At 31.6% G+C, this 12,518-nt stretch overlaps 2 protein-coding genes across 2 annotated transcripts; one reads left to right on the top strand and one right to left on the bottom strand.

Annotated features, from left to right (window-relative positions):
* Window positions 1-37: 37 nt before the first annotated feature.
* On the bottom strand, window positions 38-982 carry LOC130808425 (uncharacterized). The gene has a single exon (XM_057673899.1). It carries the CDS (start codon window positions 980-982, stop codon window positions 38-40), a length of 945 nt encoding a protein of 314 aa, XP_057529882.1.
* Window positions 983-8,357: 7,375 nt separating this feature from the next.
* On the top strand, window positions 8,358-12,034 carry LOC130808744 (plant intracellular Ras-group-related LRR protein 4-like). The gene is made up of 4 exons (XM_057674223.1): window positions 8,358-9,401; window positions 9,934-10,847; window positions 10,949-11,141; window positions 11,462-12,034. The coding sequence occupies exons 1-3, from the start codon at window positions 8,744-8,746 to the stop codon at window positions 11,096-11,098; spliced, it is 1,722 nt and encodes a 573-aa protein (XP_057530206.1). The 5' UTR covers window positions 8,358-8,743; the 3' UTR covers window positions 11,099-11,141; window positions 11,462-12,034.
* Window positions 12,035-12,518: the final 484 nt, after the last annotated feature.

The following is a 12,518-nucleotide window of genomic DNA, read 5'->3' as shown; positions in this document are numbered from 1 at the left end:
AATAATGTTTAACAAACTAACATCAAAGCTACTAAATTCATGTGTGAGATGTTTGAGATGCGTCTACTGGTTGTGAAGAGTTGGTGTTGACTTCTTCTTGACATTGGCTCATTTCTCCCCTTTTCTTCTTTATTGCTTGTTTTGGAACACCATCACCCATTGGCCTTCCTCTTTTTGCTGGAGGTTTAGGGGGTGCAGGTGGGTTCTTGCACTTGCTTTTATTGTGGCCTAGACCTCCACAGTTACTGCATGCATTGGGCTTCCTCTTTCTTAGTACTAGAGGTTCAGGTTCAGCTTCCCCTTCACCCTTCTCTTTGATTCTTTTTTTTTGTGATGGTCTGCCAGGGAGCTTTTTAATACCAGGAGGGTTAGGTTTGGGATGGTCTGTAGAATCCCATTGCTTCATTCCAGGCATTGGTTGGAAAATAGGTGCATACGCTAAGGCATACATCCCCATACTGTATGCCTTGTGCACATACATTTCAGGGTTGCCCCTGAATGCCATGATGCATTTGAATGCATGACAGCAAGGGATTCCTGTCAAATCCCACCTGAAACAAACACATGAATGCCTTTTCAAGTCAACCACCCATCTATCTCCATCATGATCCACCTCAAACAAGTCAATATCAGAAATTGTCTCAAAGCAGTTCTTGGCCATATCTTGGGCACTTTTGAGCACCTTCATAGCAGCTGGCATGATTGACCCTTGATAATTCCTACATCCCTCCCTTTTGTTGAAAGCCCTTGCCATGACATATCTTCTTATCCACTCCATCATGCTCAATATTGGTTTGTTTCTACACTCCCTCAAAACCGAATTAAATGACTCACAACAATTGTTCAACACCATGGCTGACTTGGTCTTGGGGTTGAAAGCATGCCTACTCCACCTTTGAACAGGGATGTTGTCCAAATACTTGAAAGCATCAATAGACAACATCTTAATGGCTTGCATGTGGTCATTGAATTTGTCATGCATTATTTAAGTGTGATTATTGTAAATTGATTATTGTTGGGGGCCTTTGGAATGTAGTTGGGGGCCTTTCTATATCATTCACAACAACAAAAGCAGATGAACCTACTACATACTTCCTAACTGCAGCAGCATAGTCCCAAACCCTTTAGTATTGCTCTAATGCACTACCATGAATCATGTGAAGAGCAATGACCTTGGCATAATAGGCCTTGTGATACTTCACACTTACCCCAATGTCCCTAAGAATCAACTTCATGAAATATTTGAGCTTCAGATTGGGGTCATCCCTAAAATGGTCTAAATACCTTTCAGCAAGAAATTCAGATATAACTTTGGGATTTGCACTATGAAATCCACAACTATGTTCACTGCTCATACTTTTAATCTGCCAAGTTTCCTCCAATTTTAATTTTCTACAATGAATTCTAAATAAACACTTCTGCTCATCACATATGCATTCTATATACCTACCATACTTCAAAGGGCACTTGCATCTATGTTTACAGTATACACTAACTCTTCTTCTATTGTTATGCAAGAAATAGTAATCATACCTGTTCATAATAGCATGGTGCCTAATTGTCTTCCTAAGATCCTCCACACTTTCAAATCTGATTCCCTTCTTCAACTCCACATTTTTTTTAAAGTCAACCTTAGGGTTGAATACTGGTCCCTCATCCACCTTATCATCATCTGATTCTGCTCCATTGCCTTCCTCCTCTGAGTCTTCATTCAAATCATCATCTTCTCTCACTTGAACCTCTTCATCCCTAACAGTCAGTTGAGGAAACTTGTGCTGTTGCAGGCCGTTCTCAACCCTATTGTCCAAGTTCTTGGTGACACCTTCTGCAAATAAATCCCCACCTACTGGTATATCTTCATCTGCGGCACCATCATATAATACATCATTCTCTGGTTCAATCTGTGGTTCTGGTTCTTCAATGGTTACTTGTTCAACAGAAGCCTTTGTTTTTCTCCTCAAGGCTACTAGTTTTTCTACTTTTTGCACTTAGGGTTTTGGCTATTATTTCCCATTTCATTGTGGTCTAACTCAACTTCTAGGCCAACAAAAGTACTTGGGCAACCTTCTAATACCTTAGGCCCAGCCCAACCACAATCTTCAATGTTCATATTCTTTCCAGCATCTTCAAAATCAAAAATATCCTCACATCCAGCATCATCATTATCCTGCTCAAATCCATAATGATCATTAACCTCCTCAACTCCACCACCAGCATCCAAAGAACCCACATCAAATATACTCTGATCATACTCCACATATACCGTAATGAAATCATTCTCATCTTTCGTTGCCAATACATCAACTAAAGGTGTATTGGGTGTAAATTCAATTAAACCATTCATCAAGCTCCTCCCTTTACACCTATAATATACAGTAAAGTCAGCATCTTTCCTCTAAATCACCTTCCTAACTGATTGTACAACACCAAAATAATTAATTTCAGAACAACCCACTTTGATATCAAGGCACCCATCATTATACACCAAAATTAAGACTTTAGTTTTCTCATATGGTGAATTGATTACAATTAATTAATTTACATATACAATGCTTAAAAAAGCTCAATTAGTAAATTGGTTGTTGGATTTTTTTTCAAGTTTCTTACTGCTATCAATTTCGATTTATCTAAATTTTTGAGTTTCTAGCATCATTTTGTTCTTTCTATGTTCAATTTTTCTTTTGATTTTCGATTTTTTTTTCGATTTTTCCTTTTATCTGAGATTTTCTACGTTCTTCGCAAATTAGAGTTTCGATTTTGTTCAATGTTTTTATTTGTGATTCATGTTCGATTTTGCTTTGCCTTTCTATGTTCAATTTAGTTTGATTTTTTGTTCGATGTTTTGGTTTCGATTGTGATTTTATTTTCGATTTTTATCTTCGAATTTGTTCTCTTCATGTTCGTTTTTGGTTGTATGTTCTAATTTTTTCTTCGATTTTCTTCCTTCTTTGCAAATTAGGGTTTCGTAGTTCTCATCAATCTTATGTTCGTTTTTTTTCAGTTTTATGTTTGATTTTCATCTTCAAAATGTATCAGACGGTTGAAAGGAAAGTGATGATTGATCATCAAGAACCACTGTGTAGTGTTAATTTATTTGGAATCATGGGTTATTTTGAGATCCTCACTGTATTGATTCAACTGGTAGTTGTTAATTTAGAAAGCTGATTGTTTGTGTCTGTTTTTATGATCTATCATTATTTGAAATGCATTTTGATTAAAGAACACAATTGTAAACCGTCTGCTCTTTCTTCGTAAAGAACAATATGCTCTTTCTTCCTTCTTATTGCGTTTTGATTAAAATGCAATAATATTTTCATCATTGTAAACTGTCTGCAGAAATTGATTAAAAGCAAAATCATCAAACTTAGTTCTATTACTTGCATTAAGCCCACAATTATATTTGTAAGTTCATTGTCGTGGATGGTCGGAATATCCGAAAAATTTGATAGTGCTTAGTCTTGGTAACCAATGTCGAGGGGATTTGCATTTAGCTATTGATGTTGGGTCTCTCACGTTCCGAGTCCGATGTCACGGACAGTAGCTAATTTTTACTCAGGTTTTTACTCAGGTTTAGTCTACTGAACCTTAAATAGTTGGCATTTATGATATATCTAATCTACTTCAAATATAATGATTTGTGTTTTCATTTTTCAGGTTGTTTTAGTGATGACTATATCGAATCAGCTTCAGTGATAGGCTAACGATGATGATGATGATACTTTTGTCTAGTTGATGATTGTTGACACTTTGGGATTATAGTTTTGAGATTGTAAAGGCTAACGACGATGATGATGATGTAAAGGTTAATGATTATAATGTAAAGGCTATAACTACATTTGGGATTACACTTTTGTTTAGTTGAAGTCGTATTTAAGCTTACACTTTTATAGATAGTATGAAGTTTTCACTTGTTGCTCATGATGTGAAGTTTAGTATTTATGAGCTTACACATTCTTTTAATAGAAGTCATTTTTAAAAATGTATTATTTTCTCATCTATATGTACATGATATTTAAAATTATGTACTTCCTTTTAAAAGCGTACATAAAGTATACATAATTAAAAAACTTAATAAGTATACAAATTTGATGTAAAATTTGATAAAGTGTGCATAGGCTAAAACTTGATTGTACATATTAATTAATTCAAAGTCTTTTCTTGTCAAGACTTTTTTGTGCCACGTTGATAATGTTATGTATACAATATTTGAAACTTGTACACTCTTCATATAAATATTTGTAAAATTATTTATTAGATGATATACATAGATTCTAAATTATTTAAAGATTACAAAAATTTCTTAGTTTACCACTATATTGTAAAAAACTCTAAATTAATTTATAATATTTAATTCTTGTATATTTCTTTTTTTCATTAGATGTTTATTTTTTCTAGTATTTTTACTTTTATATTTCTAGTTTTGTATGTCTCATGCGTGTGATGAATTGGTCATATACATATAGTAACTTTAGGGTATATAATATGATTTCGAGAGTACATACTTTCCTATATATAGTGCACCATGTTTTTTTGATTATTCTTTAATTATTTTATAATATTCAATTGATGTGTACTTCTCTTTTTCATTGATGTTTTATGCTTTTTCTAGTTTTTGTATTTCTAGTTTTGTTTGCTTCGTGTGGTGTTTTAAATTGGTCATGTATGTATAGTAACTTTAGGCGTACATAATAGAATTTCAAAAGCATAATTTTCTATTAATAGAACACCATACTTTTTCATTATCTTTTGATAATTTTATAATATTTATCTCATATGTATTTCCTTTTTCCATTGGATGTTTAGTTTTTCTAATAATTCTACTTTTGTGTTTCTTGTATTGTACTACTTATATTTAATCTAGAATAATTTGTAAACAACTTCTTTCTTAGGGATCTTTGATTATTAATATACCCTCGTACATATTGCAATCTCTTTTTTGTTTTCACTTGCATGCGAAAGAAAATACTCCCTCCTATTCACCTTAAGAGTCTCATTTGACTTTTCACAAATTTTAAAGAAAGTCAAAAGTGAAACCCTAAGGGTAGAAAGGAGAGTGGTATTATGGGTTTTTAATGTAAGGAAGAAAAATTAGTATGAGTAATGGAGGGTATAATGAAAATAGGATAAAGCTACTAAGGGCATAAAAATCAAAAACACATACCAAAAATAAAAATAGGACAATTAAGTTAACTTGACCATAAAAGAAAATGAAACACATAAACTGAATAGGAGGGAATACTAAGGATTGTACATATATTCTTATAAATGATATACATATATATATATATATATATATATATATATATATATATATATATATATATATATATATATATATATATATATATATATATAAGCAGTACATATATAAGTATATAACTAAACAAAGTAATAAGTGTCTTTTAAAGAAAAGAATTTGCAGTTTTTAAATATGGTACATATTTTTCATTAGGGGTACATAAGTTGTAAAATAGGTGTATCCATTCTTTGCTTCTTCTTGGAGTATAACATGAAATGGGACTAAAACTACTTTGACGTTGAGTGGACGGACTTTCAATTTCTGCATAATGAACAATAAAAAAACATATATGTTAGTATTCCTCTTAGAATGTTTATTAATGAAAACTTTTTTGATAAAGTGTGAACACAGTTTAACACAATATGCATTCTATTTATCATAGTATGTATATAGTTTACCTATTTAAATAATAAATAACTCACTTTTGAAATGATAGACAAATTCTATTATTTAAAGATTACCAAAATATGTACAAATAAGTGTATTATATCAAATAAATATAAAGCACTATAAAAACAAATTAAATGAGAAATTTACTTCCATTTTCAACAAATGTTGAACTTAAACTTCTAAGATCAATTATGTTTGAATTACATAGTTCTTCCATACATATATTAAGATTCACAAAAACCTAATTAAAACATTAATATACCTATATTAAGATTAAAAAAAGAACAAGATAATAATTGAATGCATATTGAAAACAATAATCAATTACTAATTAGTACCTTTTTAATTAATTAATTAATTATTTGTATACCTTGTTTCTGCTAGTTGTTTCATCAGCTTTAGGAGCATCGACGATTGTATGAAGTATGAACCATTGGGCGATACAAGGAGGCAGGAGGCAAGAGGCAGGAGCTGTGTAAAACTAATTTCCAACTTGGTTGATTTATTTGCAGAATCAAAAAACAAGATTTGCGAAAGAATTGAATGAAGAATCGAAAAACAAGATTGAAAAAGAACAAGATTTGAACAAATTTGTGAAAAACATCAATCAAATGTAGATAATAATTGAATAACAAGAACAAGATAATAATCGAATCAAGTTATAAGCTTTAGCGATTGAACAAGAATCGAAAAACCTAATCTGCGAAGAACAAGAACAAGAATCGAAAAGCCCTAATTTGCGATTTGCGAAGAACACAAAAATTGAAGAACCACAATTGAACAGATTTGCGAAGAATAATGATTCATACATTTGATGAAGAAGAATGTATTAGATAAATATCAAGAATCAAGAACACTATCAATGTTAAGAACAACAATAGAGCATAAGATAACATATCATACCTGTGCAAATTTGAGGAAGGCAGAATTAAGAATCAATGAATTAGATTTGTGAACAATACAATCAATCAAGAATCAATGAATTAGATTTGGAACAACACTATCAATGGATTAGAGAGGAGAGACAGGCGATAGCGAGGAGACAGGAGAGAGAAAGTTAAATGGAAAAAAATGATTATGCCAAAAAAACCCCTAAACTGTGCAATTCAATCTCAACCGTTCATTCCATCTAACGGTCGGATTTGTTTGCTTTCAGTTTTTTTCATTTTAAGTATTTTCACTCGATCTTGCCTATATATATATATATATATATATATATATATATATATATATATATATATATATATATATATATATATATATATATATATATATATATATATATATATATTTTCCTTTCAATAAAATTATGAAAATAATAAATGGCAAAACAAAATTTATTACAAATAACTTAAGTTTGTTACATTACAACTAATTCACAATTTAAAAATAAATTCAAAATGATTTATTTGAATAAAGACTAACTATTTTTTTAATAATTGAAAGATTTTTCAATTTTCTTAAAAAGACTCAAAAGAATTACAAATTTGGTCTCATTTTAAAGGTCGTGAAAAAATCTATTTGTATAATTTTTATTTAAAACAAATATTTTTAAGTGAAATTATCTATTTAGTAAATAAAACAACTTTTTTAAGTAAATAGAAAGTAGACAAGTAGTTTGTAATTGCATGTTAGTGAAATTATGAAATGTGAAGCAAATTCATGTCACTCTATCCCAGTTCCTAAACAATGTCACTTTATACATGCCGATTGGTTGTTAAATGGATAACAGGTGTACTCTTTGACCTCTTTTAGCTAAAACATAGTCATCAATTTATTTTTTTCATAATAAAGCAGTTTTATTTTTGAATAATTGAATGATTTTTTGAATTTTTTAAAAAGAGTTAAAAATATTATAAATTTGATCTCATTTTAAAGATCTTGAAATAATATAACCATTCATATAATTATTTTTTACAAAAATTATTTATAAGTGAAATTACCCACTAATTAAATACAACTAATTTTTTAAGCAAATAGGAATATGAAATAGATAAGTAGCAAAGCCAAATTTATGTGTCAATATAATGATGAAGAAATAATTATTCTATGGTTAGTAAAAGATATTAAAATTCTGGTTTACAAACTTAGTTATGTTTTATTTTACTATATCAATAAGTTATTCTCTTCTATCAAGTACCAACGTAAATATTTTAAAAATAATACTGCTTATTAAATCTTTTATGCACGTTAAATTGTACTATTTAGAAAATAATTTTCATTGCAAATTTATCTGTAGTGTCAATATAAAAATAAACGAAAAATTTTTTGTTGAGAGTCTTAACACGTGACATGGATAGACATTTAGATAGAATGATCTTATATGAGTGATATGGATAAATTACTACTTATTGTACACACTATACGTTTTAAGTTCTAACTGTGTGGTAAACTTTTTTATTTAGCATTAAACATACAACTAAATATACTTTCTAACTTTGTGGTATATTCATTACACATAATACTTTCTAATTACACAAATAAAAAAACTCTTAACTTGTCATTAGTTATATAAATATCTACCTTATATTTAATCATGTTTCTCTTTTTTTTTTCTCGAAAATTTAATTGATACCATTTTTATTATATCAAATAATAGCACGATTTTCTCTTCTCATGAATCAAATTCATACCCATTTGTATTCTTTGTAATATCCAAACCCTTTATTTATTTATACAGGAAATTATAATTCACCTCAAACCTTCAATTTGTCTGCTATATTCTGAATTTTAAATCTCATTTCTTCTTCTTCTTCTTCCTCGTCTTCCCTTCTTTCTCTTTCCTCTTCATCTGCCTTATTCTCCCTAAAAATTCCATTTTTCGATTTTTGAGCTTCAATAATAATAACACCAAAATTATGTAATTCGTTTTAAAATCCCAATTTGTCTTATCTTTCTTTCTTCCAAGAAATTCAACTTCATTTCTTTTCCGAAACCTCTTTCAAGAAATTACAACAAAATTTACTATAAAAATCCAATTTCCATACTCAATTCAACATCTTTAGATCAAATTTCTTTGTGGGTAGTTTTAATTTACCATTTTCGATCTGGTTTATGGAAAATTTCATAACAGCTACGCCAAAAACTGTAGATGGGGTTGTGGAAGAGATTATGAAGATGCATAAAACTCTTCCACCAAGACCAGACATTGAAGAAGTTGAAGCAGCAAAAGCTTTGATAAATAATATAGAAAGAGAAGATCTTTTTAAATTAGAAGCCATTGCTAAGCAAACTAAAGGTCAAGGAATACCAGAAGAGCTTTTCTTTGTGTACCAAGAGATGGAAAAAGCTTTAGTTCACTTTCAAAGTAAAGAACAAAAGAGGGAAGCGTTGAAATTACTTGATCTTGAGAGTACCCACAATGTGTTCGACGAATTGATTCAGAGAGCTTCTGAATGTGTTTCTCCTAGTTCTGATTCGGGTTATTCTTCTAAGGTGGCAAAGAAGAAAGATTTGAGTATTGGGGAAGGTGGGTCTGGTTTCAAATCAAATGATTTGGATGCTGCTCTTTCTTCCGTTGGTTCTAAGAGTTCGTATAGTATTGACACGAAGGAGAATGTCAAGATTCAGTTATTTACAAGGGATGATAGTTACGTGAAGAAGGTTAAAGCTAGTGGTTCAACTTTTCATGTTGACGGATTAGGGAGTTCTGTTGACACTCAATTTTTTGATTCTACAATCAAAATACCTAATTTTACACCCAACATTTCAGGTAAAAATGAATTTGGTTTTTTGGTCATTGATTATGGTATATCTTTTACTAAAGGGTACTTTAGAGAAGGGAAGGGAGCTCGTAGCCTTACCTTATGAAAGCTACACCATGCCTTCTCCAATGTTCTTCTCATTTGAAAATTTTTTTACATATATTTAGAAGATAAAATACATGTTATAATTTATACTTTTTTATATATTTTGTATGTTTTATAATTTTTTATTATATATATTTATGGATATCAAAATTTAAAATTTGCATTGAAAACTTTGTAAAAGTAAATGAGAAGAAAAAAAAAACGGAGGGTCCGTTAAGATAAGACCTGATTCTACATTCAAAATTTTCCACAATGATATATTGACTAGGGGTTGGAAACTGTTTTTGTTGAATTTCATGGTTGCTTTTGTTTTAAAGTGTATTTTGATTATAATGAAATGGTATTGTTATTTGGGAATTCGGGGATGTTTTACTTTTTAAAGATTGTCTTGAATTGAACTTTGAAATAGTTTTTTTATGTTTTTCCTATGTGTAGTTCAAGATGGTGAGAAATTGAGTTTGATTAAGCTAGCTAGCTTAATTGAAGTGTCTGCTAAAAAGGGTAATAAGGAGCTTATCCTCCAAAACAAGTTGTTGGATCAAGTTGAGTGGTTGCCTGATTCTATTGGAAAGTTATCTGGTTTAGTCACTCTTGATTTATCAGAAAACAGGATTGTGGCTTTACCTGTTACCATTGGAGGTCTTTCTTCGCTATCGAAATTGGATTTACATTCCAACAGACTTGCTGAGCTCCCTGATGCAATTGGGGATCTCTTGAATCTTGTTTATCTTGATCTCAGAGGAAATTTCTTGGCTAAACTCCCTCCTACTATTGGTAGGTTGGTTCGTCTTGAGGAGCTTGATTTGAGTTCAAATAGGTTATCTTCGCTCCCGGATACTATAGGGTCCTTAATGAGCCTTAAGAAACTCAATGCGGAGACTAATGATCTCGATGAACTGCCCCACACGATTGGGCAATGCTCTTCACTTGAAGAGCTTCGAGTGGACTATAACCGGCTTAAAGCCCTCCCTGAAGCCGTGGGGAAGATTGAGACTTTAGAGATTCTTACTGTTCGTTACAACAATATTAGACAATTGCCTACCACAATGTCATCTTTATCTAAGTTAAAGGAGCTCGATGCGAGTTTTAATGAGCTCGAGTCCATCCCTGAGAGCCTGTGTTTCGCCACTTCACTTGTCAAGCTGAATATCAGTAACAACTTTGCTGATCTGCGCTCTCTTCCAAGGTCAATAGGGAACCTGGAGATGCTTGAAGAGTTGGACATTAGTAACAACCAAATCCGCGTTCTTCCAGAGTCATTCAGGTTCTTGTCTAATTTGAGAGCGCTTCACACTGATCAAAATCCCCTCGAAGTGCCCCCGAGACAGATTGCTGAAAAGGGCGCACAGGTGTGTGCATATGATTCTTCCCCCTAGTTTATCTTGTTCTAGAAATGTGGTTAATAGCAAGTTTCAGCTAATCAGTACTAAACAATTTGTTATTTTTTCAGGCAGTTGTCCAATTCATGGTTGATTTTGTTGCAAACAAGGATGTTAAAGTACTACCAATCAAGCAGAAGAAGTCTTGGGCACAGATATGCTTCTTTTCACGGTCCAACAAAAGGAAGCGCAGTGGCATAGATTATGTCAAGACATCATGATTCATTTAGCCGGGAAACAAATACACGCTCATCTGTTTGCTTGGTAATTTCATTGCTTCATAGTATTACCATGAATTTTCGTAGTTTCCCGTATCACTTCCTGAATCATACATTGTTTAGTATGCAATCATGGTAAATTATGATAGAAAGCCTCTAATATTGAACTACTGGTGCAGTTAATGTTAATCTGTGTGCAATAACTAATCTCAACCCAAAACCCCACACTGAAACGTCCCATAGTTAATGCTGATTCAAAAGAATGATGTTCATTCGGGTTGAGATTATTTGGCGCGCAGAAGAATAATAGTTGGTTTTGTTGTTCGACCATTACTAAGTACGAACAGTATGACATTGGTTTTGTAGGCTGTAACCGGATAATGCAATACGTTTTGGAGATGGAGCAACGGACGGAGAGATTGAATTGATCATTGATCATTGATGCAAAGAAGCAAAGGTCATGTGAAAATGGTTGTGATGGAAATGGACAGGGAAGTTGAGGTGTTGGTGGAGTCACATGACCATACAAGTATGAGATGAATTCTTTCACAGTTCACAGCTTTGAGAATTGATGGGCAAGCTGTTGTAAACGTGCCACTGTCTCACTTTTGTACATCTTTCTTTACATGTATTTTATATAATCCACTTCTATATTTTCATTATTTTATTATATATTTATATTGTTTCTGGATATACTCGTAGACCTATTTGAGTATCTATGATATTGTAAATTTTCTACTCCTGTTCTTTTTAAAAAAGAAAAAAAAATATTGTTTGTACTTAGGATCAAATGTTTTAGGTTTATAATTGAAATGGTTGTGCGACAGCGAAAGCAAGTTCGTTGAACAATAATAAAACAATAAGAAATTTAATGCAAAATAAGAAATTGACACGAGAGATTTAACGTGGTTCACTATTAATGTGATAGCTACATCCACCGGCACCAAAATTAAATAAATTTACTATGATCGCAAAGAATTACAAGATGAATCTCAATCACACTTATAAATTAATGGCTCTTTTGTGATCTCTCTCAATTTTTTGTGAATCATCATATATTAATCCTAAAATGGGAGTTTATATACTAATGTCCAATAAAAGGAAGTTATTACATAATAAACATAAAGTAACCGTCCCAAAAGACACCTTCCGTGAAAAGAAACCGCCATTTCGCGAGCCGCGAAATGGAGACAGAACGCACTCTGCGCCCTGCGGATTGAGGCAGCAGCTTCTCCACACCCTGCGGACCTCCTCTTTAACCCATACTCATCTTTTTTAATGGTGCTTGCTAGTTTGAGTCATATTAACAATGAAAGTGTATCTCTGTTGAAATTCTTTTTTTTGGGTTTGCATTTTATCTGGTGGTGTTGCCTTGCTGACTTAGGTGATTGAGTTTTAGAGTTATTTATTTATTTATTTATTA

Source organism: Amaranthus tricolor, chromosome 3 (assembly GCF_026212465.1).
Source record: "Amaranthus tricolor cultivar Red isolate AtriRed21 chromosome 3, ASM2621246v1, whole genome shotgun sequence".
NCBI lineage: Eukaryota > Viridiplantae > Streptophyta > Magnoliopsida > Caryophyllales > Amaranthaceae > Amaranthus > Amaranthus tricolor.
Note: the sequence above shows the minus strand (reverse complement) of the source record. Positions and strands in the feature narration are given on the sequence as shown.

Excerpts from the sequence above, each read along its gene's own strand:
- LOC130808425 (XM_057673899.1), bottom strand. The coding sequence starts at position 982 with ATGCATGACAAATTCAATGACCACATGCAAGCCATTAAGATGTTGTCT.
- LOC130808744 (XM_057674223.1), top strand. The coding sequence starts at position 8,744 with ATGGAAAATTTCATAACAGCTACGCCAAAAACTGTAGATGGGGTTGTG. Across the intron at positions 9,402-9,933 it reads TTTTACACCCAACATTTCAG|TTCAAGATGGTGAGAAATTG; the intron begins GTAAAAATGAAT and ends TCCTATGTGTAG. Across the intron at positions 10,848-10,948 it reads TTGCTGAAAAGGGCGCACAG|GCAGTTGTCCAATTCATGGT; the intron begins GTGTGTGCATAT and ends TTATTTTTTCAG.